Below are 27,571 nucleotides of genomic sequence, written 5' to 3'. Positions count from 1 at the left end.
GTTATACCTGTTATGCATAAATACCATAGAAGATCCTGACCCTCCTTCTATTGAATAACTCTCAAATGGTTAGCTTTTAATATAAATATACTGGTAAAAAGGGTTCTGTTCTGAGCTCAACACACTGGCACATTTTTTTTATTTAAACAAAGTGAGTTTTTATTCTCATCTCTTTAATGTGTGCCCAATTATTTTATTAATTGCCTAAATCTAAAAGTTAGATTTATCACGTGCCATTTAAATTAAAATGTAATCTGCATTAAAGGCATTTCTTTTAAAATGTACTAGGGAGCTATGTTAAAAAATCAGTCATTTAAAAAAATGAGACACTTATAAAATACTCAGATTTATGATAATTATGTCATTTGATCATATAATTTCAGTCATTCATTTATCACTGTAGAGCGAGTGTGCGAGACCGAGCGAGAGAGACGTCAGCACAAAGCGGGATAATCAGAGTGCTTGAAATATTGTCGTTATTTTTACAAAATACATTCCCTCACATAGGCATACGCGGCGAACACCATCTGCGGACACCCTTCCAAAACCCATTCAGTACAGTATATAACGTATCTTACCTTCGGTTCTAGTGTTTATTACACTTTAAAAAATGGGATAGTTCAGGGATGCAACAGTTTATGTACAGTCTTGGAAACGGTTACTTTAAAGGAAGTTGACTGCGATTCGCTTGTGTTCTTGAACTGTTTACCTGCGTGTGGGGTGCCTCAGACGCAGCTCACCTCTCCGTCAAAGGGACCAGAATGAGTGCGGACTGTACAAGCTACTACAGTGCAGAAAACGTGTTTGTGAGTGGGTTCACGTGTCCCAAACCGGGCAACGATGCCAGTGCGGTCTTTTGCTGTGGATTTAATGATATCAAATACTGCTGTGATGACCCTAACAGCTTTTTTCCCTATGAATATGGGTACATGTGGTGGCTGAGGTAAGGCTGTTTTTTGACCGAAATTATCATTTTCACTGCTAAGGTGTTTACTCGGAAGAAATGGTTTTCTTTTCCTCATAGACTTATGTCCTTATGCCTATGCAATTTTTTTTAATACCAACCGGCACGTCTGTCTCTGTTAATTTTGTGGGTTTTCTGGTTTCAGACATTCGCTGTCAATGTGTTTTCTGGCGAGTATAATATTAAATGCAATGTGATAAGCAAGTTTAATTCGATGCCTTCCTGTTCTCATTACTGCTGAAGAGAAATTTAATGCCCGTGCAATTTGAAGCAAATTGGCAATTTCTAGGCTTGTTATAGCTACCATAGGTTTGTATGAATGATAATGGACAACCCTTTTCATTGTGCACGATCTATTGTGCTCACAAATCCAACGAAGTAATGAAAATATTAAACAACATACTGACGAAGAAGAAAACTATTTCAATTATCCCGTCTGTTTAAAAAAGTATTTTAAAATAACCGAAGCTATTCACTTATTTCACGTAGTTATTTGGTTTAAATTGCTATGTGTGCAATTATTATTTCCCCTGCTTTGTCATAATTTTTTTAATGTAATGTTTCTTTGCTTGATATTCCAAATATTCAAATATTCTTTGGAAAATATTTGTTGGAACATTGCATCACTTTTTTAACACAGAAGTTAAGTTAAAAAGTTGAGAATCAGTGAATTCTTGCCAAGGAATTGTAGATGACTAGTGAATACATAATTAATAAAATATGAAATGAAATATCTAAATAGGTTTTTGTCCCCATTGATGCTGATAAATTATTCATTTTTAAATTACTAATTGGCTGCAGGGAACCAGTTGTCTCTCAGTTTATTCTACAAAAAGATTTATCACCTTATTCCCAGTTCCAGACATGTTTCTCCAGATGAGTGAGGTTCATTAGCTAAAGGGGATTGTGGTGGCTCACAATAATCTTATTTTACATTTTAAAGTAACTGGAGGTCACCTCAGTCCACAGAACATTTGCATCCACCAAATAAAAAGACTGCTGAAAGTCTCCAGTTCTACTTCTGTGGTCATTATGACTGAAGTAAATACACCATCCCTAGATATTTCTTTGCACCTCTCTACATAAATGTCAGTTTGAGGGAGGAATAAAATATAGTACAGTCATCATGATGTCTCAATGAATATGTCCTGTGATGTAAAAAAACAAACAAACTGGGGTGAGAGCAATATTGGAATGATGCTTTGGCCTTTCTACAACATCTACTTTCAGTGAAGTAGGTTTACGAGAATTGTTTCATTTCCTCATCCTCAGAATTTAGAATTTAGAAATTAGATTTATGTCCTTATGCCTATGCTAATGAAAATGCTCCTGTTCACCAGCAACCCCAATTATTCACCAGTCATTTTCTCCACAACTTCATTTCTGACCATTCTGTGGCTTCACCTGTTGAATAGACACCAGTTTCATCAACTGGTAAGTTTACACTAGTTACACTAGACCTGTGACTTAAAGATCTTGAAGGCAATTTATTAAGTTAGTTGAACAAGTATAACATCGATGAGATGAAATCTGCACACTCCAGAGCAATGAAAATTATTACACATCTAAACTAGACCACAAGGAACACTTTCCCATGGTTGATTATAGTGCACACTGAAGGCTTCCATATCAAAATCAAACTTCACTGCTCAAGGTGCAGAGTTTTAATGGTATAAATGGTTTGAATAGGCTGTTAACTTAGGGGCAGACTGGACAGTTAACAGTGTGCAGTATCATACAGCTAGTCAGTGCAAATCTACTGTTATATGTTATTTGCATCCAGTAGTTATTTACTGTATGCAGACAATGTCATATACTGTACAGTATGTGCAATATTACTATAACCATCTGAATTCTTTATAAATTCCCAAATATAGTTTGTTGATCAGTTTTTTTCCTTGCTTAATGCACTTCAGAAAAGTTGCATTGTGTGACATAGTGGAGGTTAATCTCACCTTGTGCCTCTACTAGTCACCTCTAGAGGGTCCACTTACACAACAACCGCTCTACTAATTAGTACCGCTATATCAGAGTCTCATGCGTCTGCCCCAGGGTTTGCCTCAGAACCGTACCAGTATCACTTGAGCTCAGGCGCACAAGTATTTTCTCTCTAAAAAGGAGAATAGAACCATCTAGTCATCCCTTAACCCTTCTGTCTAGGATGTAATGTTTCTTTGCATGATATTCCTAATATTCAGATATTCTCTGGAAAACATTTGCTGGAGCACTGTCTCACTTTCTTAAGACACAGAAGTGCTGGTGATAAGAAAAAACACCGAAGATGGTGTCTCTGCCTGTACCGACCCCCTTGACACCTTGGGAAATGGGAATACTGACCACACATTTTCAACGAGACCAGGTTGAGGATCCTACATTGAAACGCACACGGGAACAAGACTCTGAGTTCAATGGACAACCTGTTGATGCTCACGACTAACTCATTAATTTATCATCAGAAATGATCTCCTTTACCAACTTGACGGCCCGAATCTGGAGCAACTTCTCATAACCACAATATTGGCAATTCATGCCTAAACTGGCCCACTTACATTTACTTGATGGATACCTGGGGATAGAGAAGACCCAAGAAAGGGTACTAAAAAGATTTTTTTGGCCATGATATGCTGTATGGCGACATCAGGTGCTACTGTAATAACTGTCCTGACTGTCAGCTTAGCTCTCCAAAACAATGGCTGCATGTAACTGCTGCAGCCCCTACCCATCATTGAGGAATCCTTTGCTCGCATCACAATGGACATGCTAGATCCTCTCCCTAAAGCTTCCCAGGGTCAAGGATACGTATTAGTAATGGTGGATTATGCCTCATGTTACCTGGACAGGGCTGTCAGCAATACATAGTAAGGGACATGGTCAATTTGCTCATGCAAGTCGGACTACCGTAAGAGATTATGATGGACCAGGCAACTACCTTCTCCTCCCGCCTCATGCAGGCAGTTGTGGTTCTTCTAAAAATTAAATTCTTAAGAAATGCACTATATCACCCCCAAACCGATGGCTTGGTGGAGTATTTTAACCACCCCCTGAAGTAGCTGTTGAAAAAGGTGGCTCAAACCAAGCAAAATGATTAGAATTAACTCTTTCCTCTTCTAATGTTTGCTATCATGGAACCCCCAAACCTTGATGGGGTTTTCCCCATTCAAACTACTGTGTGGGAGACAACCGTAGGAAATGGTTGATGTGGCTCAGGAGACTCAGATTGCACAATGTCCTCAACTATATGAATACATTTTACAATAGACTTAAGCAATTAAGAATGCTAGTAGAAATCCACCTCAGAAAGGCACAGGACAGACAAGAACAGAGCTGTAACCTCAAGGCACAACTGCTAAAGTTTAAATCAGGACCGGGTAATGTTACTACAAACCACCCCTAAGTGTAAACTTTATGTCTTGTGGAAAGGTCCCTGTGAGGTATGTGAAACAAATGGGCCAGTAACATACAGAACAAACCATTCCGATCATAAAAAGAAAGAAAACAATTACCATGTCAACATATTATAATAATGGCATGAATTTAACCCTGGCGAAGGGTCTTCTTCACATTTGAGCTGTTGAAAAAAGTGAAAAAATCAGTAACCCTCTCCCTTTGTCACTGGCCAAAAGAGAAAGAGGATATTATCACCCAACTGCACCAAAACAGGTAGGTTATTAATGCAGATTTATTTCTCAGTTCACTGACCGATATGACGTGCCGGTCTGGCCCTAAGACAATTCCTTGGACTCTAGTCAGCTAAAGTCAGCTAAAGCATTTTCCGACCTGAAGGTGGTACACTGTACAGATCCAGTGCTTAGGGTGCCAGACTTTTCGCGCTGTTTCCTTCTGCAGACACATGCCTCTGAGAGAGAATTGAGGTCTGTCTTATCTCAGAAGTTTGATGGGATTGAGAATCCCATCTTTTATCTCAGCTGCAAGATGATCCCACAAGAGAGAAACTATGCTGCTGTGGAAAAGGAATGTCTGGCAGTGAAGAGGGCTATTGAATCCCTGCAGTACTATCTGCTCAGCAGGGAACTCACCCTAGTGACGGACCATGCATTGCTCACCTGGATGAAGAGTAACAGGACAAAAACGCCTGAGTAACCAAGTAGTTCCCGACTCTACAACCCTACAGGTGTACGTTGGAACATTGTGCAGGTTCAGCACATGGGAATGCTGATGCTCTCTCCAGGACCCACTGTATGGACACTCATAGGCAGCTTTCAGCTATGGGGACATGGTGGAGGTTTATCTCACCTTGTGTCTCTAATAGTCACCTCTAGAGGGCCCCCTAAACAAGGAAGGTGGCACACTCGTCTTCTTTTTTCTGACAACCACGTGGACATGCAGTTTCCTTGACAACACCCGCATTAGTAAATTAGTACCACTATATCAGATACTCATGTGGCTGCCACAGGGTTTGTCTCAGAACCATGCCAGTAGCACTTGAGCTCAGACGCACAAGTATTTTCTCTCTAAAAAGGAGAATAGAACTATCTGCTCATCCCTTAACCCTTTGATCGACATGATGCCTATAGACTGGTTCCACATTGGCCCTCTACCTCCTTCAAGGGTATTTAATATAAAGCCGGTGTTAAACACAGTCCAAGATATACACGCATTGTTACAATTGTAACAGACATTTTTTGGTGTGACCTTCCTCTATGTGGTCCCTTGCAGGTCTGGAGGACCTTGGAGGTCTGTTTGAGATTCTAACTGAAAGACATTTATTTAATATGAAAGACTAGAAGCAAATTAATTCTTTGTTCTCTGGCACAGCTTTGTTAAGAGGGATAATAATCCAGACACACTTGATTAAACAAATATTTATTACAATGACAAAACACAAACTACACCACAAACAACAAAACATACAACATATAAGTTACAGTATTTACAAACAAGGCGTTTCAGAGGCCTAACATTCTGGTCACCCAGAAAACCCCAGACTTCTATTAAGCATTAAGCTCTTAATGTGTCTACAGAGGCCACATAAGAGATGAGCTACCTTCTAACTAAATATAATGCAACCTGCAGTTCAATCTCTCTCTCTGCACCCGAGATGCCACAAAATAAATGGGAGCCTATATCCCTGTCCATAAAAATGCACCCTAAGCAGGAAAGACTTTTCTAACTGAGGTATCTTTTACACAAGTTCCCTAAAAACATGGGTGGAGCAGTGGCTCTGTGGCTAAGGATCTGCGCCTGTGGCTGGAAGGTTGCCGGTTCAAATCCTGTAGCTGGAAGAGGAATCCTACTCTGTTGGGCCCCTGAGTAAGGCCCTTAACCCCAACTACTCCAGGGGCACTGTACAATGGCTGACCCTGTGCTCTGACCCCAGTGCTCTCTCCCTGTCTGTGTGTCTCATAGAGAGCAAGCTCGGGTGTGTGAAAAGACAAATTCCTAATGCAAGAGATTGTATAGGGTTTATAAAGTGATGTTATAAAACACAGAACAGCACACTCTCTCTAACAAGGTTCAAATACTTAGCTCCAGTCAGGTTTGATTTGGATGATCATGAAGTAGGGGCTCTCACCTGACCCAAGCTTCAAGTCCAAACTCCTCTGGACTTCCTTCTCTTTCCTTGTTCCCTGCTCCTTCTTGTTTTTTCCCTCTCTTTCCTGTGCTCTTAATGTGATCTTATATTGTCTCTTTCTGTCATGCTCCTTTGCAATCATATAACTTGCCTAGGTATACTAAGAAAAACTTTACAATTGTATCTGCTGAAGGGACCCCCCAGACCTCAGCAAACATCCTTTCAGGTTTGAAGCTAGAAGTGTTTACTATGCCAAGTGTCACAAACTTTATCTTAGAAATGTAAGAGACACTTCACAGTCACCTAAAGCTGTAACATTATATTTTGAGAAAATATGCAGATAAAGTGGCATCATGAGCTCAATTCTGGACCTGAAGTGCTATCTGTATGGAACCACCTGCAGGTGCTCTGGTTTTCTACCAAAATCCAAAACATTGTGGTAGGTTAATTGGCTTCTGAGAACATTGGCTCTGGTGTAAGTGTGTATGTGTCTGCCTGTGAGTGCCCTGTGATGGGCTGGTGTCCCATCTGGGGTGTATCCTGCCTTGCTCTTGTTGCTTCCTGGGAAAGGCTCCAGTTCCCCCGTGACCCTGGATTGCACGAAGCAGTTAGAAGAGAAATGGATGCCTCTATGTCATCTAACATATTTAGTAGAAATCAATCAGCGTTTTGAGGGTGCAGCTTGTAAATTATCAAACCGGTAAGCAGTTGGAGTCTTATTTGTTTTCCTGACCTTTGTTTCTTGTCTTGTCTTTCTCTGGCTTTGCATTGGCAGTGTGGGGGCGCTGGTAGGCCTGTCCATTGCAGCAGTGGTGTTACTTGCCTTTGTCATCACCGTGTGTGTTCTCTGCTACCTCTTCATTGCTACCAAGCCCAGCCGGCTGGACAATGGACTTCCGCTGCGAGCCCCAGGTAGGACAGTGCGCTGAGGAAGAAGTAGCTCAGGGTTATGGGATACCAAGCTGCTCCAAAAACTTGAACGACACCCCTTCTGAAATTTAACCTGGTGAATTTTTGGCTTCCACCACTGTGGTTTTTCTCTACAGGTTGTACTAATATACAGCAGCATACTTTCACTGTGATCTTCTTTAGTTATACTGTATCACGCTTTAATTGTGCTGAACTTTGCTAAACTGAAAATACAACTCACACAGTCCACATTCACAATATTAGCATTGCAAAGCTTTTATGATTACTGACCTGGTTAGTCACAGTGTCATCACAATGCTCTGATCCTCACTCCTGGTCCTGGAGAAACACTTCTGTTTTCTGTTTTGATCTCCATATAACTTAATTGAATTAATTACTTATTTCATGAGTATATCATGGCCTCCTTGAGTTTGTAAATCATTGACCTTAATTTCCACTGTTTACAACTCTTTAGGCATTACGTGTGAGTTTTCTATTAAATCTGCAAGGCTGTAGATCTCTAGGACAATGAGTGAGGATTGCTGTTCAAGTGTCATAAATCACACAAAAGCAGGTTAAAAGCACAGAAAAGCTTTGTGAGATAAATTTCTATAATAAAAAGAGGAAAAACAGGGTAAAAGTGAAGAAAACATTCCCGAACATTTCCCGAGCAATAATCTTTTATAATAGTACTTTCATGGTGTCTGATATTATTGCCCAGACCTCAAGATGGCTAGGTCAAGTGGTTGCAACTTTTACTTTTATATTTGCACCTTTAGTCAAATATGTAGTGTAGAAAGTACTTAAAAACATTGAGATTCCGTCATTTAAGGTTGTTGCAATGTAGTATAAAAGTAGCATCACCATGGAATGATCTCCATCATAACACTATAGCGCATGGCTATACTGCACTTGGAAAGACAAGATTATCATCCTCTCTAGATAATATGATCTGTGTATATCCTGATGATAGAGCAACTATTTAAGTCCATTGAATCTACTGTGACTAAAAAAGATCCTTGGATTATTAAGCTACTAACAACCATAGCAGTTAGATTGACTCAATGGCCTCCTCAAGTTTGTAAATACATTGCTTCTGTTGGTGAAATATCATGATCAGGAAATGTGCCTGTGATAGATCATTTAACACTACCCAGCTGCACAGTAAAACATGAGGAAGAAACTCCTGAAACTGATGATACAGCTTAAGGAATTTGACATTTTCAAAACTGATCTTGACATGTTTTATGTAGCTTCAGCTTTCTGGTTTGGAAAAAGCAGATTTTATCACACTGTTGAGTATTTCTTTTCTAGATCTGAAGTCTGTAAATGTAAAACAGATAGTGATGACTGAAAGGATGCTGAAAAAGGAATTTTGACTTGGGTGCAAAAATGGTTATCTGCACTCTGGTACCTAATTTATGACTTAATGTCGGTCACCTTCTTTAAAAATTAGATACTGAAAGAAGTTTTATTGCATTGTGTTGATGGTTTGAACATGCTTTCCAAATAAAATGGCAATTCACATACATTGTAGGCAATTTTCTTCATTTGGCTTGCTAATCTTGCTTTGTAAATTTCTCTCAGTAAGTACAGCATCTACTAAGGATGATAAAAGACAATAGTCCTACAGATATGTTCAGCTGTGTAATGGAAGCTGATTACGTGTGTTTGACATGGAAAGGACCTAAAAGATCAGGAAACAGGCAATTTTAAATCTTTAACCCAGTAATTTTTTTTTTAATGCTTGGGATTGTCACGGGCGCCAGTCCTGACTCCCGTGTAGTGAGTAATTAGGACCCTATGCAGACGGTAAAATCTGGAGAGGAATGGATAGATAGATAATACTTTATTAATCCCGTAGGGAAATTGATGTGTTACAGCAGTCCAGCCCAAGACAAGCAAAACAGACATCAGAATAGTTATAAAACAAAAGACAAACAAAATAAATAAAAATAAATAAATACATAGGTGTGTGCAAAATGTGCTGATCATAGTCGCTGTAAAAACAATAAAATATGTGCAAAATGTGCATAGGTTTATACAGACTGATTGTCCAAAAAGTACAATGGAGTAAACATGCTGTCCATAGACGAGCAAATGAAGGGCTAACAGTCCTAGCCTAGGGCAGCGTTATACACCCTGACAGCTGCCGGGAGGAAAGACCTGCGGAAACGTTCCCTTGAACACCGTAGCTGGAGCAGTCTATTGCTAAATGTGCTCTGCTGCCCAGTAACAGTCCCATGAAGCGGATGAGAGGTGTTGTTCATGATGGCTGTGAGCTTGTTCAGCATTCTCCTCTCAGCCACCACCTCCATGGGGTCAAGGCTCATCCCCAGCACAGTGCCAACCTTCTTGATGAGTTTATTGAGCCTATTTGCATCTTTTGTCATGATGCTGCTGCCCCAGCACACCACAGCGTAGAAGATGGCTGCCGCCACCACTGATTCATAAAAAATGTGTAGCAGTGTTCCACACACACCAAAGGACCTGAGTCTCCTAAGAAAATAGAGTTGGCTCTGACCTTTCTTGTACAGGGCATCAGTGTTACCAGACCACTCCAGCTTATCATCCAGGTGTACCCCTAAGTACTTGTAGGAATGTACGCCCTCTATGTCCTCACCCTGGATGGAAACAGGGTTCAGCGGAGACTTATTCCTTCGAAAGTCAAAAATCATTTCTTTGGTCTTGCTGGTGTTAAGCTGGAGATGGTTAAGATGACACCACTCCACAAAATTGGTAATCAAGCTCCTATATTCCTCCTCCCTCCCCTCTCTAATACACCTCACAATTGCAGAGTCATCCGAAAACTTCTGCAGATGACATGTCTCAGAGTTGTACCTGAAGTCAGAGGTGTAAAAGGTGAACAGGAATGGAGCAAGGACAGTCCCCTGTGGAGCCCCAGTACTGCTAACAATCTGTTCGGACACACAGCTCTGTAGCCGTACATACCGTGGCCTGCAGGTCAGATAGTCTATAATCCAGGACAGCAGGGGAGTGTCCACCTGCACCGCCCTTAGCTTATCTCTCAGTAAAGGTGGATGGATGGTGTTAAAGGCACTGGAGAAGTCAAAGAACATAACTCTCACAATGCTCCCCATCTTCTCCAGGTGAGAGTTAGCTCTGTGTAGCAGATAGATGACTGCATCCTCCACTCCCAGGTGTGACCGATAGGCGAACTGCAGGGGGTCCAGTGCTGTACTCACCAGGGTTCTGAGGTGGTCCTGATTTTTAGTGATTTCAAACATATTTTCAACAGCCAAAAGAAATGAATGGGGAACAAACCTGTAAAAACATTTTTTTGTAGGCATTTCAGTGTTAATTCCTTCACTTATAATTTATGGAATTTGAATAGTACAGAACATAGGAGTTTTAACTACTCATTCTACTTCTTGAGCGCTTCAAAATATGTGACCGTATCTTATGATTTGCATACACACAGGTACATATGATTTGAAGTACACACATCTGTGGGTGTTACTGCCGCTGTATGACATTAATCTTCATACTGTAACAAAACCAAATGTGGTATTCTCAGGAGAGAGTTAGCAAACAAGGCTAGATTAGCTGTTCTTTGGAAAAGGCTGAGAGGAAATAAAGAACCTAAGATTCAGAAGGTACTGAAACAGACAAGACCAGTAGCGAGGGTCAGCCCTTGAGTTCACACAGGGCAGCAGCTCTGTTTATTACCCAGACGGAAATCTGGGAGCTCTGAGATATTGGAAGAGATATTGTGTTGTGGTATAATGCTTTATACCAAGAACCTAATGCCAAGAGTCCTGCCAACAAGCAACAAATCTTTTTTTTTCTGTAGAACAGCATCCACTGTGTCAGCTTGCATAGAAAGTACCTAGACCGCCAAACAAACTGTGTCCCAAGACAGTAATAATATAAGTGCAGGGGCAAACTCTCTCAATGATAGCGCATGCTGTTTTGATGAGCTAAAAGTCAATATTATCATGCAAATGATTCCTAAATAATGCAGTGTGTATAATTAAATAGAACTGATTTAAATAATTTAAGGCCATTTTCACATTATCAGTGACTAGTAACAGATACCAGTGTGTGCACTGAAAATGATGCAGCCTGTTTTGCAATTAACAAATCATTAATGGGTTACTCTGGTGTTAAGTGACATCTAATATTTTGCGGCATGCTTAGAGGAATGCATTTCCAGAAATCCCTTTAAAGTATCATAAGCTATTCTCTTTAGGCTGTCCTGGCAGGAGTGCATGTTATACAGTAGCAGAGCTGCTCAGATAACTATAAAAAATAAGTAAATGGAATGTATATTTACTTAGCTTTCCCATATTGTATTGTTTCAAACACACATTCAGCTTAGACCTGGAACAGCTGATTTTACATATACCTGACATTCTCTATTCTCATAGAGAGCATATAATCATTTCTTACTTAAAAAGCAGGATTGTCTTATTAAAAATCAGAAAGACAGTGGTATCAACAAAAGTATAAAACACAAAACACAATCAAAAACAGCAATCAGCTGAAAATTGTTTTCTTAACATTTAGGCCACCACAATAGTTCTAAGTCTAAAGGGAATGACATTCACTGATAAGTTAAAGAAAATTAATGTCTGTACTTTAGGACACAAAACACTATCAGGGGACTTGTTCCAAGTATTGTCCTGAAAGGTCACTGAAATTTTTTTTTGACAAAGTCAGCCCAATGAATAGCTTTATGCTCAGTGATAAAACATGAAGGCAAAATTGAAAGCTATGAGGTTGAGTATTTAAGACTGTAGATCATAAGACTATTACCATGGTGTACTTTGTTTTATTCAAAGTAAGAAAAATATTTTAAGCAGTTCAGCAAGAAATCCTTTTGCTGGGAAGGTTATTTGATAGAAGACTGCAATACAGACTCTTAAAAATGTTATTGATAGACCATCAACACAGTAGACAAGTCTACACTGGAGAAAGAGAATGATGCAAAATTAGCTCCTCTCTTTGTACTCCTTGTCTAGACTTTCTCTTCACTAGCTGAGCTGAATATTCTCAGCTATTACGTTTGGGATACTGAGGACAAATTTGCACAATGGCCATATCAAAATTAGCTTATTTTCTGCTGCATGACTACAGCATTTGTACAACACATAATGTGCCATTCACATATTTTAAAAAGATTTTACAGTGATTTTTCATAATCAGTGTTTGTTCTATTGCCAAACAGATACAGAATGCTATTTACTGTTACCAATTTTCCACTCAACTGTTTATGTTCATATCTCATCCTGACCAGCCCTTTTGAGCATGAGGTTTACCCATTATCAGTATTTACTGTATATTGCTAATAAAATAATAGCAAAGACAAAATGGCCCAGCAAGAAGATACACTTCCTCCAGGTGTCCTTAAACATAGTGAATGTCTTTTTATATTTGAGTGTTTTTTTCTCTTGTTGAGTTTCTGAACCCTACTGTGAATCTCAAAAAAGAGATGATGCAATAATAATTGCTTTCAGGGATTAGAGAGCCTGTACTCACTGCCACAATGTTCCTTAAATTTAGACTTGGTTAAATGGGAATAATGACATGTTGTGTTGTTTACAAGTGATAAGGTAGGGGGTCTCACTGTCTCATTAGCTTTGTAGATAAGTACACCGTGTGACACAATAAGCGATCAATAGAGTTCAGAATAATACAAAATATTCAACTTCTCTAGGCCAAGCCCTGCTTACTGATTAGGATGCATTACATTTTCAGAGGATTGATCAACTGAGAAGGTCAGAGTCAATTATCTTATTTAAAATTAGAGGGTGCTTTGTACGGGTCTCAAAGCTTTTCCTAATGCGGCACAGTTTGCAACTTCCGTGCACTTTTTATAGAAGAGTTGCCATTAGATGAATTTAGTATGAAAAATGATAAAACAGTAGTGTTTTCACAGATCTCTTCAGGTGCAAGGTGTATGAACACAAAGCTTCTACATTAGTTTCTTTCTCAATGCAATTTTTATATATTCTTATCAGAATTAATGACAGTGAAACAAAAGCAGTTGTTTCAGAAGCAGATCCAGGCTGTTAATATTCCATCTGACACTGCCTTTTCATCATCCAGCACTTGTTAGTTGACAATTTGATTTGGGGGCCTATATTGATACATAAAGATTCCCATCATTTGGCAATTTTTCTGTGACCCAGTGATATTTAAGGCATAATGACAGTTAAGATAGACTTGCTCAGATTGATGACTCAACCACAACGTTGTGAAAATTAATATAGATTTATGCGACTTAGACTTCAAACCAAAAATTCAAATAAGTAGTGGGAAATTGATATATCACTGTTCTATTAAGTCTGCATATAAATATCTACATAGAGAATCAGTTCCATCTGTTAATCTAGCCATAAAATGATTTGTTAATGCGCACCAATTTAGCATTTTTCCAAGTCTGATTTTAAAAATATCTATTTTTATAAAGCCCACGCATAAAGCCCTTGAGGACAGGTGTTTTGCCAGGGATGTTATACAATTTCATTAACATTCAGCATCACTAACATTTACAGGAACTTTGACATCTGTTTATTCACTAACTAGGCACTAGCGACAGATTTGAGTCATGGCAACATGCATCTGTAAAGAAAAATGGAAATGCCGAAAAAGGGCTACATTTAACTGTATTAAAAGAGTCGGAAAAAGATTCTCACAATTTTCTCTGCAGTGTTATTTAATCATGATAAACTTACTTAATATTGCTTATTAAGCTAAGTAAGTCAATGTTTCAGTATTCACTTAATATATTTGCTGAATACAATGATAAATGTATTTGTATCTCAGGTGATTAACCTCCAAGTTACTGATATTACAGCTGTCACTTACAATACCTTAACAAGGTGCAGACCATGCTAGGTGACTTGTCATATTATTTTCAGTGGCATTTCATTATTTAACAAACGACAAACAACCAATAGGTTGTGTAATGGAAGCTCACCGTGACTGTGAACGCAGAGAAATGTATGATATTGAAACATCAGTAAATGGTGTGCAATACAGGTTTGCATAGTCAATCACTGCCATAGGTAGTTAGCTAGCACAGCTGATGACCTTGGTAATTTGTTCAGTGTAATATTCAGTACTGAAGCAATGCAATGTATTGGAACAGTGGAATTACAGGGGCTGTACATAACATTACAAAGTGTTTACAAAAGGTCTTTTTTTATTAGCAATAAACAGTTTATTAGCAATAACGTGTATTATATATTATAATATTTGGGGGTCTTTAGAAGAAGATCATGTTTTTTTTGTGTAAAAACGATACATGCTCCATCCACTCTGACAACTTGTCCCAGTAGTATTTGCTGCAGAACTCAGTTCTTCTGCACCACTCATTGCAACGGTAGAGCAGTTTTCTTTCCAGATCTTCAGTTACCCATTTGTTATCCTTGTGCACTTTGTCTTAAATTAATTCACAGGGATTCAAATCTGGAGAATAGATCAACCAAGACTGATGACTGAGGAGTCACAACATGGTTGTCCAGTCTCACTATTTAATATCACTCAATACTCAAAAACTTTCACTGACAGTAGACACAGACAGGGCTGAAATAAACTGCATTTATCTTTCAGGTTTAATCACAATTTTAATTATATGATAAATTCAGTGGTCAACCAGTTCTTTCTTAAGGACCCTATTAATGCAAGAGCCTTTTAGTCATGTTTAAAGGCCAATTAAATTTCTAACACAATTTCCCTTTAAAATATGTTACAACTATATCAGCTGTCTCATTAGATGTATGATTCTACATTCTTGTGTGCATTTTCTCATTCTGACCAAACAGTTTGTATGGGTTTTTTGTAACACAAGCCTAATAATATCACTGGCTCTAGTCTCAAGTCCACTAAATCTTCTAGACGTCTGTTCCTTTCTGACATTAAGCTCTCTTGTTGTTCAGCAGCCTGCAAGAGCTGGAGAGCTTGAAATTGGAGTCAGTGGCATAATCTGCAAGCCCTTTTGCAGAACCTCCTGTGAGGTTCTTCACCTCCTGAGTCAATATTTCACATTCATAAATTATTCAGAATTTAGATGTCTGAAGTCATTAAAATCTGATTATACAATGTACGCAAATGCATACAATCTTTAATCTACTGTGGTGCCTTGTACATTAGTAATGACGCTCAAACGTTTTTGATTTGCACAAGGAGCATGGTTATTATTTGGCTAAGTGATGTTTGCCTAGATGTGCGCTGTGCCTTTAGCAACAGCTTGTTTCTGTGCCTTACAGGTGCTGATCTCGGGGCTCTGGAAGGGCCCAGCCACTCCAATGCACCAACAGGTCCACAGGGATTCCGCAAGCATTTCCTGAGTCGCAAACTGGACTGTGACAACCAGCCCCCCGACCCTGACCGACTCTTTCAGAGGTGCTTCATGGCCACTGTGACCACTATAAATGTTGAGGGGCCCTCCTAGACACGGCAGACACAACAACTGTGCAGACATTCTACAGCAGTCTGCTTTCAAGACAGTGTGAGAAGTCTAAAATGTAAATATTTTTTTAAAAGAACCAGCCTTCTGAGCATGCTAGATTCTGAGCAAACTGATATCGGTAGAAATGAAAGATGTCGGTTTAAGGCAGATGACGGAAACACTGTGGGTGCTTCTGTGGCTATTAGCTTTGCACAAAGCCAAGTCCAGAAACTTCATGAGGGAACATTGCCAAAGAACACCTCTTTCCATTTCACGTGACATGGAGTTTGTACAGCTTCAAGGCCTTTTCCACAGAGCTAACAGCACAAGGTAGCAAAAATACAGATGAACAAGTGGAGGTTGATTCCTGGATGAAAAGCAGAAACAATGCTTTGGCTATGCAGCTTTCTAAGAGAGATGATGACAGAAAGGGATATGACAGAAGGAGTCCAAAAAAGGCTGTCTTTTCAGAGTGGAACCCTTTCTTGTTCATTTGCAACCTGCATGCTGATACAAATCTCCATATGAACCTTGTAAAAATCAAAAGTCTGGACTGAATTTACTTTAGGGTTTACAAGTAACATGTTCTATGCTTTTTAAATTAGTTTTTTTAAAGATAAATACAGTATGTGTGTCTATGTGGTTGTTCTTTTTCAATATTTGCTTGTTACAAACCCTGACATGACTAACAAAGCTCTCAGCTCTCTAATTGTGTTGTTTTTTGTAGGCAATGATAACCAGCAATTTGCATTAACAATATGTTCAATAGGAGGGGAAGCTTATCAATTTAATAAGCTTCAATCATTTCAGTATTTCTTTTCTATGTAGACTGCTTTTAATCCTAGAACTACCATGCTCATTTACCCAGATAAAGACAGAAACATATTTTAGTCTTGTTACATTAGAATCAAAGGGAACAATTACTGGATCAAATAGCTTTCTCTGTGTATTTAGTTCGCCTGAGTCTTAATACATCACAGCACTGGGATTAGCTTTCCTTTAATGAAAAACAAATTGTTGAACATTCAAATGTGATGAATTGTTAACAGACTGAGCAACCTTAAAGAAAATCTGGTGATAGGTATAGTAACATCTGTGCATTTAAAATAAAACAGGTGCAGGTGTCTCTCTGTATAGTTCTATACAATATTTATAGTATATACACAGATGCCACATGAACCCAATGAAGTCTCTGCCAGACACTACCAGTGCCAAAGCAACTTTTAAGTGTCCTTTCCTGTCATTGATGTAGAGAAATATCATTTGTGTCTCAAGAATAATTCTTCTACAATGTATCCTACTGTATGCAATATGCCTGTTTCATGATGAATTATTGTACTAGTGATTATTGTACTAGATTACGCTTTTAACTTGCACAGCTGGTGACTTTTACTTTGGTGTCTTTGTATTTGATGTGTCAGAAGAATGCAATTTTCATTCAATGCTGCAGATGACCTGATGTTTACAAATCAAGATGTAAGCTTTATTTATGCATTTAGATTTTGTCATCATTTAAAATAAAGTTATGAAATATATTTACAATCGCCATAACACTTTCTATACGAATAACTTTATTTTATAAATGCTTAAGAAACTGAAGTCCTATGACTGAGGGTGTAATTTTATTGTCACTGTTAATGTGTGCTATAAGGTTGTGCATTTTTCCTTCTGATTATAATTGTGCAGTTCATAGACAAAGGAACAGCAGTGCGTTTCTTTCTGTATCTGGTAAATATTATTTACTATATAATATTATATACTTTTATATATAGTATGTGACAAATACATTGAATTACAGGTACAGTATATGTATGCATGTTCACACATACTTCATATACAGTATGTTGTGCTAAATCAAGGCAGATCCATGTGGAATAAGAGGAATAAATCAGGGGAGCAGGGCACAAACCAGTGGTGTAGTGTTCAAGTAAAATGGGGGCTATCACCACTCTTTGGTGCTTTTTACACTCATGGCAATTGATGAGGGAGGGGTGAAGAGAGTTTAAGTGGTTAGGGTCCCTCTGTGACAGGGCCGTCTCAAAGGGGGGAGGGGGCTGCCCAGGACCCCGCACTTTGGGGGCCCGCGCAGATCAGCCCCCTCCCATTCCCAATCCCGATTCACACACATATAAAAATATAAATACATACATTTTCAATATTTTAATAAAGCGACACACAAAACTCTTATTTTAACGCAAGATGAAATCTAAATAATAGCGGGAGAGCAGGTGCTTTATTCAGAACTGGAGGTGTGTCCCGCGCTAACTACGTCGTAGGCCATCAGCTGCCAGCTAAAAGTGATTGCGGCAGAACTAAACTAGCTTGGAAAAAAGTTAGCCGGTGGAAAAATGGCAAGCACACGCAGAGATGGGGACAGATTTAAAAAATACTACACTGGGTGCGAGAAAAGAAAAAGGAAGCAGAAGAGGGAAGGTGCAAATGTGGCGCTTAAAAGGGTCTTTGGAAAGGTTCGTTGTAGAAACGGACACGGGCGGTGATCTCGACGATGACAAGGATGCTAGCATTGAGACGCCTGATGGTACCGATAGCATTAGCAACAACGACGATTAGTAGTTCTGTTCGGTTCTGTATGTCTGTTTGCGCAGCCCAGTTAGGTAGCTGTTTCATCACCTCAACGCTGCTCCCTGCCGCCACCACTACATACAAGAACCCCCCTACGCTGGGCCCCGCGACACCCATAACGCCCCTTGAGACGGCCCTGCTCTGTGACCGTGTGTAACACTGTCACTTGTTACTTTTGCACTAAGCTATGCGCCAGCAGGGGACAGAAACCAACCCAGGGAAAACTGTCCATCTCCAAAAATGGATTTACCATAAAGCTGCAGTAGGAAAATTTGTGCAAGTTCTTTCTTTATGACGCCAAATTCAGCTATATGCAGCAATCACTTTGAAAGCAAAAGCTCACTACAGCAGGTCTGTGCTTACATACTGTGTAATCCAATGTGATTCAATAGCCTTGAATGCTGTCAAGACAAGCATTAAGCATTCAGTTGAGTTTATTTTATTGATAACTAAGTGTTTTATCTGAGTAATATTTCAGCTATGTAGTGTTTTATACCATCCTTACACCTATGGAACAAATAAAGCAAGTGTCCTTGACATGTGTTGAATGACACATGACATTGTTAGATATTTCTTTATTATGAAATGCCTTTAGCTTAAAAATAATACCAAACAAACAGGAATATATTGTAGTATTGCATTCATTTCATGTTCACCACCTGGCCAATGGAAATATCCAAAGAACTTCTAGCATGTAGCAGTGAAGTATCTTCTTTCATACATAATCAAGCTTTACTAACAAAAACATAAAAATAATCTGTTTCTATCAGTTGTCATTTTGCAGACTTGTAATAAAGTGTGTTTGTAGTCAGCAGTCCATTCTACTAACACTGTACATTCACACAAATCTGGGGCATGTCCCAGATTTAAGGATTTTAAAACAAGTGACTGAAGACTGACTTTGAGATATTCAATTGGACAAGAAGATTGATCCCTTCTGCTAAGAATCAGAATCAAAATATACTTTACTGTCAACACACAGGGGAAATTTTCCTTTGGCCTCACTGAGACAACAATAAAAGCAGTGTAGATACAGAAGGCATAAAACATTCAGTGAACACCCGAAGAAGGCTCCACATCCGAAATGTTGTGATTTCTTTCTTCTCCTTTCAGCATGGAATAAACCTATTACTTTACCTATTATTTTGCAGCCTACGCATGCTGACGCAGCTACCCACATGAACTACTTTTACACATATATAAAATCAATGTAATATAGTCATACCACACAACACATTACAAAAATATAAGATTCAAGTGTGACTGCTTGCACATACAGTATATGACGTCCATGCAATGCTTTAAAGAGGCCCATATATCAGAGTTTAAAAGAGTAACAGCACATGGAATTCATGACTTCTTAAAAGTTGTTTTGTAACCTTTGATACTCAAAGCGTGGTCTGGATGGTAATCTCAAAGCATGTGTGTCAGAACACTCCTTGTCAGTGTCACAATTGTAGTCCCTCCTCCTTAAGGGCGTTTCGGCTCTTTTCACTTTGGACTTGATTCTGTGCACCTGCCCCTTGTTCCAGACTCCTTTCTGTTCCCCTTAAAAGCCAGACACTCAGTCAGTTCCGGGCTCTGCATCTGATTTCCATATAGTGCGAGCCCGGGTCCTGATGAGTCTGGCTTCGTCATGTTTTTAAGTCTCTGTCTCTGTCTCTGTTCCTGTTCCTGTTCCCCCTGCTGGTTCCGACCCGGTTCCTGTCCTGCATTGATCACCTGGCCATGGACTTATGCTTGTGGTTTTGAATTCACCTATGGACTGATTACCTTTGGATTGTTTGCCTTGGCCACACCTCCCCCATGCACCAGCGCACTTGGGACACGTCCCCCTGTTTTCATCCCCGTATTCCTGCATGACTTTTCCCCAGTGTTTCCTCACTTCTTCGGATTGTGTCGTCCGCATAGGGTGTTTTTTAGTTACACTTCATAGTTTAAATTGAAAATCTTGTCCTTCTTTATGCTGTTCTGTGTGGTACTTGTGCCACAAAGGTGCTCAATCACTGCCACACAAAACAAGTGGTCAAAGTAACATTGTCTCATTCTATATTACAATTAACATTGGATGCTATGAACATTCCTATACTGAGTGGTGCATTCTGATGCGTTCCAAATTGAAACATTGCTTAGGAAAGTACAGAATGCTTGAAACTACTAACTGAAAACTTATACATATTTTATGAAAGTACTAAAGTGTAGATATTGTGCTGATATTAATATGTATAGAGGAATATATTTTGAATTCACTGGGACAGTTCTGAGTAGTTTTTAATAATTTAACATGAAAGGTGGAAATATGAGGAAATAAGAAAGTGGGCTACAGATTCCTTCATGTGCCTTATGGATCATTTGTTTTGTGCAGTATATAATCTTATCATCATTGATCATTCAAGTGAGTCTTATTGTCCCAGGTGTTTGTTATTGTCACTGGGGTGTGTGACTACGGAACGCTATTAAAGATGGAAAGAAACGGCATGACATTTCAGTCTCACTTATACTGTTTTTCCTTTTTTGTCATCTTTCACAACATCAGTAACAGAAACCACACTAAAAATGTATCATTTTCATCATTCAAGACTATGTAAAATTACAACAAATCAAACAAAGCTAACAAATTCAACACAAGCTTGCCTAATTAAGACTAATGGTAGGTTTAAAGGGAAGGTGGCATCATGGTGAGATACTGTACAGCAAGAATTTGCAGTTCATACCCGAATTGTCCTGTGATGGTGGGTGAAGAAGACTGATTTAAGGAATTGGACGCTTTCATCTGTTAAATGAAAGGTGTTTTTTAGAAGTATTAATTAAAATTCTTTTGTCCTGAGCACGTGAATGGAATACTCATGCTGGGAGCAGAAAAGCTGAGGTATTGGAAGTGAGGACAATAAACATCCTCAGTCACTCATGGAACACAGAATAAGAAGTAGAAACAGTTTCTATTGTATTACGAGTTAAACACTCATAGGAGATTCTATACTCAAACAGATATGAGGAACATGTTCAAATGAGAAAAAAAATCTTGTCTAATTATCCCCATTTCCAATATATTGCCTATTTTAGAATCTTATTGAGAAAAGTATTCAGATACAAATCTTACAGAGCTACACATGTATACATGGGCTTTTCAGAGTCTTTTGAAAGAATAATCTGAATTACAACATGCCTGTCCAGGAATTGAGCCTTCATCTCTTAGGAGTCTCCAGCACCCTACAAACAGCACAGTACACAAGTAAGGGAACAAATTTGCTGAACCAAGAGGACAGCCATCATGATAAGAGGCTTGTGTCAAAGGAATGCTACTACACGGGTAGTTTAAAGCACATTGGATACTAAGAAGAACAATGACAGGAATACCCAATGACCAAGCACATCTTCTTATACACTACGTTTTCAAATATAGACAATTTTTAAATAATAAGTGGAGAACATGCTGACAATGCACTTCTGAATGATTTTCCCTCTCACATGTATTCAGAACTGCATAACCTTGCATCATCACAACACAAGTCCCAGCAGGCCTGTTAATGAGAGAAGTGCACCACTGATTCTTTTTTTCTTTGAGGTTGAAATTGTAGATTATCCCTAGCAGATTAATAAAGCCTTGTAAACTTTAACAATATTAACTTACTGTATATTGGTTTCATTCCAAAACCCAGGCTGGCATTGTGATGTCATCTACTACACTATCTTGTGAGGCCTCCAGCCTCATTCTAAACCATTGCACTATGTAGTGCAGTGAACTGATATCTATATACTGTATATAGGGAAGACCCAGATACCATCGACAGACTCCAAATACACCAGCCCAATTCTCCACACGGGGAGATAGATGACACCTCTATTACCAGAGACAACCGGGTTTCTGCAGCAAAATGAAGAAACTATGGCCGTAAAGAAAAGAGCTGCATGACCATAAGGTCAAATGTCACATGGCCAAGGACTACAAGGCTGCCAAGAAGTGCAACAGATGCAGCACTGAAGGGTTTCTGCTCCGACAGTGCAAAGTAAGCAAGCAATCTATTGCACAGGTGCTCAAGGGCAGAAACCCAGCAGTAAGAGGAAAAAGGAGTTGGGAAATCCTTTTTCTGAATCAGACGCCCCCAACGACACCAGACACTAACCAGTTAGAGGAATAAGAGGAATAAGAGGCAGGTCCTTGGATCATCCCTACACAAAAAGCAAAAAGGAAGGGGAAGAACCGGAGCAGGGCTGAGGGACAAAAGAAAAAGTTCCTTGAGGAGAACCATTTCCAAGCCCTTCCGGAGACACTTTCCTCCGGGGCTCAGAGTGAGACGGAGGAGGTAAAAGAGGAGCCCCAGACGAGCGAGGAGAAGAAGAGCCTCCCTATGAGGGGGCCAGAAAGCCTTTTTGTTTCAGACAGGGAAGACTGCGGAGCCCCCGATGAGCTAGAAATGATAGAAGGAACAGACCTGGCCAGGGTTTTCTCCTTCCACTCCCCAGCAAGACCAGGAGGGAGCCCGGAGTATTCTCCCTGGTCTCTGAATGACAGGAGGTACATTTAAGGCAAAACTAGTCTTTAGATGTATAACTCCTGCCTAGGTAAGTTACAAGCAGAGAAAGTAGAAAATCTTGCACTAAATCAATCATGGCGGTTCACTTTCATGTTGACTAATGTCAGGGGTCTAAGAGACCGAGTGAAAAGACAGTAGTTGGCCTACTACTACTTGGCCTCTGTGCCGTTCTTAGTATGTTTCTTACTGGAAGTCCATGAGGAATGAAGGTGACTTTTTCAAAAGAGTGGACCAAAATCATGCTGGAGAGTAGGGGTACATTCTTCCAGTGTGGGAATCCTCCTGGACATAAAGACACGAAGTTGAGTGCCACTTTCTCTGTGGTGTAGGGCTGTATCCTGGTCGCAGACATCAACTGGAGAGGGCAGAAGTTGAGGGTGATCTTTGTTTCTGTTGGACCAACTGAACCCTCGGAATGGAAGGAAAAATTTGCTGTCCTGGCCATCTGCTTTACAACAGACAGATGATTTCAACTTCGGCTGGGAGAAGGGGGGCCATGCTAGTTCTGTAGAGCTGGAGTCGCTGCTCTCCCTCGTAGATAACATCGGCAGGTGTTGGCCAAATGATGCAGGAACCACTCCAGGGAACAAATCCAATTTCTCATCCTGGATTCTCCATCACACCTGCTCCTTTTAGGATACCCCTGGCTTCTTAAACATGATCCCAACTTTTCCTGGTCACGTAGCGAAATCCTCTCCTGGAGTCCCCGCTGCCTGTCTTCATGCTGCTGTCGTCCTGTCAGGATTTCCTCAGCTCAACTCCCGTGGGACAACCCCTCCCTCATCCCATCTCAATATGCTGATCTGCGCTCAGCATTCAGTAAACAGAAGGCTCTGTCACTCCCTCTGCACCGCCCCTACGACTGTGCGATAGATCTTCTTCCTCCCAGAGGGCGTATCTATCCACTTTCTAGGGTGGAGTCTAGAGCCCTGGAGGAATACATCCGGGAATCCCTGCAGTCTGGTTTTATTCGTCCCTCCACGTCTCCGGCATGCGCTGGGTTTTTTGTTAAGAAGAAAGACGGCTCCCTACAACCCTCTATTGACTACAGGGATCTTAATAAAATCACTATTAAGAACCGCTATCCCCTGCCTCTTATACCAGCTGCTTTAGAATCGTTACGTGGAGCTTCCATCTTTACCAAGTTGGATCTCAGAGGAGCTTACAATCTTATTCGGATCCTTAAGGGGGATGAATGGAAGACTGCCTTTATGACCACCCACGGGCATTACGAGTACCTCGTGATGCCCTTTGGACTCGTTAATGCCCCATCGTTTTTTCAGGCTTTTATGAATGATATCTTCAGGGATCTCATCCACAAATCTGTACTGTTTTATTTAGATGACATCCTAATTTTTTCCTCTAACTTTCAGGATCATATAGAGCACGTGCTGGTCCTATCTCGCCTTATTGAGAATAATCTTTACCCCAAGCTGGAAAAATGCTCTTTTCATATGCACAAGACCCATTTTCTCGGCTATGTTATCTCCTCCGGGGGTGTGGAGATAGACCCAGCTAAGGTCTCGGCTATCCAGGACTGGCCCGCAGCTCACAATCTAAAACAAATTCCATGCTTTCTTGGTTTCGTTAACTTTTACAGGTATTTTTTCAGGAACTTTAGTTCCATTGAAGCCCCTATCACTGCCCTCACCCGCAAGGGTTCCAACACCGGTACATGGACCCCAGAAGTCAACCAAGCATTCCTTAGACTCAAACACCTCTTTACCATAGCCCCCCTGATCACCCTGATCCCTCCCTTCTGTTTGTAGTAGAGGTGGACGCTTCTGCATACGGTGTTGGGGCTGTGCTCTCTCAACACTATGGGGAGAAAAACCTTCCACATCCCTGTGCTTTTTTTCCGAGGAAATTATCCCCTGCCGAGGTCAACGAAGTTGTGGGTAATCGTGAGCTCCTAGCCATTAAATTGGCTCTTGAGGAGTGGAGACACTGGCTCGAAGGAGCTCAAGACCAGTTTGTGATTGTTACTGACCATAAAAACCTAGCTTATATCCAGTCTGATAAGCGTCTGAATCCTAGACAGGCAAGATGGTCTCTTTTCTTTTCCAGGTTCGATTTTGTCATCACATATATGCCTGGCTCCAAGAACCTGAAGGCTGACGCCCTCTCCCGCCCGCATGACCCTCCGGACCTCGTCCAGAATTCTGAGCCCATCGACCATCAGGTTCGACGTGCCCTCGCCAACACAACTATTCCCCCACAATGTCCTTCTGATAGACTCTTTGTACCCAACCCACTTTGTTCCTCTGTCTTGCAATGGGGGCACGATTTCCGCTCAGCAGGCCACCCCGGTTCCAACCGTACTCTGGACCTTATCAGCCAAGAGTTCTGGTGGCCCTTCATCAAGCAGGACATCTCTGATTATGTCCGGGCATGCCCTGTGTGTACCAGGTCCAAAACCCCCCGATGTAAGAAGGCTGGTCTTTTCCAACCCCTTCCCACTCTGGATTGCCATGTGGTCCCACTTATCAGTGGATTTTATTACTGATCTCCCCAAGAGTCATGGTAACACCACCATTATGGTGGTAACAGACCGGTTCTCCAAGGCTGCACATTTCATCCCTTTACCCGCCCTACCTCTTCGTCCAACACATCTTCCGCCTCCACGGTATACATTACGATATTGTGTCCGACAGAGCCCCACAACATCTCCAGGTTCTGGAAGTCTTTCTGCAAGTCCTTAGGCACCTCTGTTTCTCTCACCTCGGGCTACCACCCGGAGGCTAATGGTCAAGCTGAAAGGACAAACCAGAGCCTCCTCATCTACTTGAGGTTCTACACCTCTTCTGCTCAAGATGATTGGTCTCCTCTTCTCCCCTGGGTGGAATATGCACACAACTCCCTAGTCACCACAGCCACTGAAATGCCCCCCTTCTTCTGCTCCTTGGGATATCAACCCTCACTCATCCCCGATACCTCTCTAGCCTCGGATATTCCTTCTGTCCACCGTTACTAAATTAAACTAAGTCGCATCTGGAAATCTGCCAAGGCTGCTCTCCAGAAGACCTCCCTACGTCACGCTGCGGCTGCCAACCGTCTGGAGCGTCTGGCTCCTCGACTTAGGAGGGGTCAATTCGTACGGCTCTCCACCAGGAACCTACACTTGCGTCAACCCTCTAAGAAACGCGGTCTTCGCTTCATTGGCCCTTTCTGCTTCCTCTCCCAGATTACCCCGGTCTCCTACCGTCTGTCTCTTCCACACTCACTCAGGGTTCACCCCACTTTTCATGTCTCCCTTCTATCGCTCCCCTCTTTCCAGACCCCAACCCCGTCCCCCTCCCCCTCGTCTGATCGATGGTCTCCCTGCATACACAGTCAAAAAAATTCTAGACTCACGTTGGTACAAGGGTTCACGACAATACCTGGTCGACTGGGAGGGTTACGGACCAGAGGAGAGATCTTGGGTTCCCGAAAAGGATATCTTGGACCGAACACTCATCCTCGATTTCCATCAGACCAATTAATTCCAATTAATTAATTAATTTCTCAGTGGGTCATTTGTGACAGTGTGCAGTCACCTGGATTACATCTTTGTGCACACAACCTACTACCTGGAGTTTATAGCTGTGTCCTCGGTGTGATATTCCAACCACAACTGCGTGTCAGTGGTGGCAAAGGCCAAGAGGTCTGGGGAGCCCAGAAAAAGAGGGTAATCTACAGTGTGAGACAGAGAGATGGAGGTGAGATGCTGGACGAGGACAACAAAATAGAGGCAGCGACTGCCTTCTACAGGGTGCTACTCTTAGGAAACCAGATTGAGGCGGAGGTGGGCGATACATTTCTGGAAAGGCTCAAGGTGAGAGTGCCGGAGGAGTTAAGGAGGACTTTGGTCATGGACTATGGCAAAGTGCTGGGGCCAGACAGACTTCCCAAGGAATTCTACACCTGTTTCTGGGATACCCTGCCGGCTGACCTGGTGGAGGTAGTGAGATATTTGCCCTGGAAAGCTCGGCAATACTATGAGAGAAGGCATCATCTCCATGCTATTCAGGGGGGCTGCCACCAACCTCAAAAACTGGAGACCGATAGCGATGCTCTGTGTGTACGTCAAGATCCTGAGCCACATACCGTGCCCCACATAATCAACAGCAACCAGACATGTGGGGTGGAAGGGTGATTTGTCAGCTAGAAAATCAGATGGGATGCCATCGCCTGGGTCGATGACAGAATCGTGCCCATGATTATAGTGAGTCTGGATAAGAAGAAAGCCTTCGACAGAGTAAACCACAGGTCAGAGTGCTGGAACACATCAGTTTCTTAGAAAGTTTCAGCCACTAGATAAAGATACTGTACTCTGAAGGGTACTGAATGCAGCACGGTCAATGTGAACAGACATCTGGGGGATTTCGTGCCCCAGGAGTCCGGGGTATGGCAAGAGTGTCCTAATAAAAGGAACTTTTATTTATGGTTTTTGAAGAACACATAATAAATAACTTATAAACAAGAACACAAAGCTCACATTTTACAAAGATAATGTACTGTATTTTAACATTCAAAGTAATATAAAAAACATTAATAACTAAATAATGATAAAGAGAACCTCTGTTACTTCGAAATTATAGCAAAACATAACTGAACTGAAACCTTTGTAGAAAGGAATTGTTGAAATA

The 27,571-nt window shown here is 40.8% G+C and overlaps 1 protein-coding gene across 2 annotated transcripts; it reads left to right on the top strand.

Annotated features, from left to right (window-relative positions):
- The first annotated feature begins 761 nt into the window (after positions 1–761).
- On the top strand, positions 762–15,828 carry shisal2a (shisa like 2A). 2 transcript variants are annotated; one of them, XM_088928327.1, is made up of 4 exons: positions 762–943; positions 7,273–7,417; positions 9,961–9,982; positions 15,668–15,828. In XM_088928327.1, the coding sequence occupies exons 1-4, from the start codon at positions 762–764 to the stop codon at positions 15,826–15,828; spliced, it is 510 nt and encodes a 169-aa protein (XP_088784453.1). The 2 variants fall into 2 exon arrangements, with proteins under 2 accessions (XP_088784453.1, XP_088784454.1); XM_088928328.1 differs by lacking the exon at positions 9,961–9,982 and having other exon boundaries at positions 7,273–7,409; positions 15,644–15,828.
- The last annotated feature ends 11,743 nt before the right edge of the window (positions 15,829–27,571 follow it).

This window comes from Atractosteus spatula, chromosome 11 (assembly GCF_055471065.1).
Source record: "Atractosteus spatula isolate fAtrSpa1 chromosome 11, fAtrSpa1.hap1, whole genome shotgun sequence".
NCBI classification, from domain to species: Eukaryota; Metazoa; Chordata; class Actinopteri; order Semionotiformes; family Lepisosteidae; genus Atractosteus; species Atractosteus spatula.
The sequence above is the reverse complement of the archived record's forward strand: the minus strand, read 5'-3'. Positions and strand labels throughout refer to the sequence as shown.

Excerpts from the sequence above, each read along its gene's own strand:
- shisal2a (XM_088928327.1), top strand. The coding sequence starts at position 762 with ATGAGTGCGGACTGTACAAGCTACTACAGTGCAGAAAACGTGTTTGTG. Across the intron at positions 7,418-9,960 it reads TGCGAGCCCCAGGTAGGACA|ACCACTCCAGCTTATCATCC; the intron begins GTGCGCTGAGGA and ends CAGTGTTACCAG. Across the intron at positions 9,983-15,667 it reads CACTCCAGCTTATCATCCAG|GGCCCAGCCACTCCAATGCA; the intron begins GTGTACCCCTAA and ends GGGCTCTGGAAG.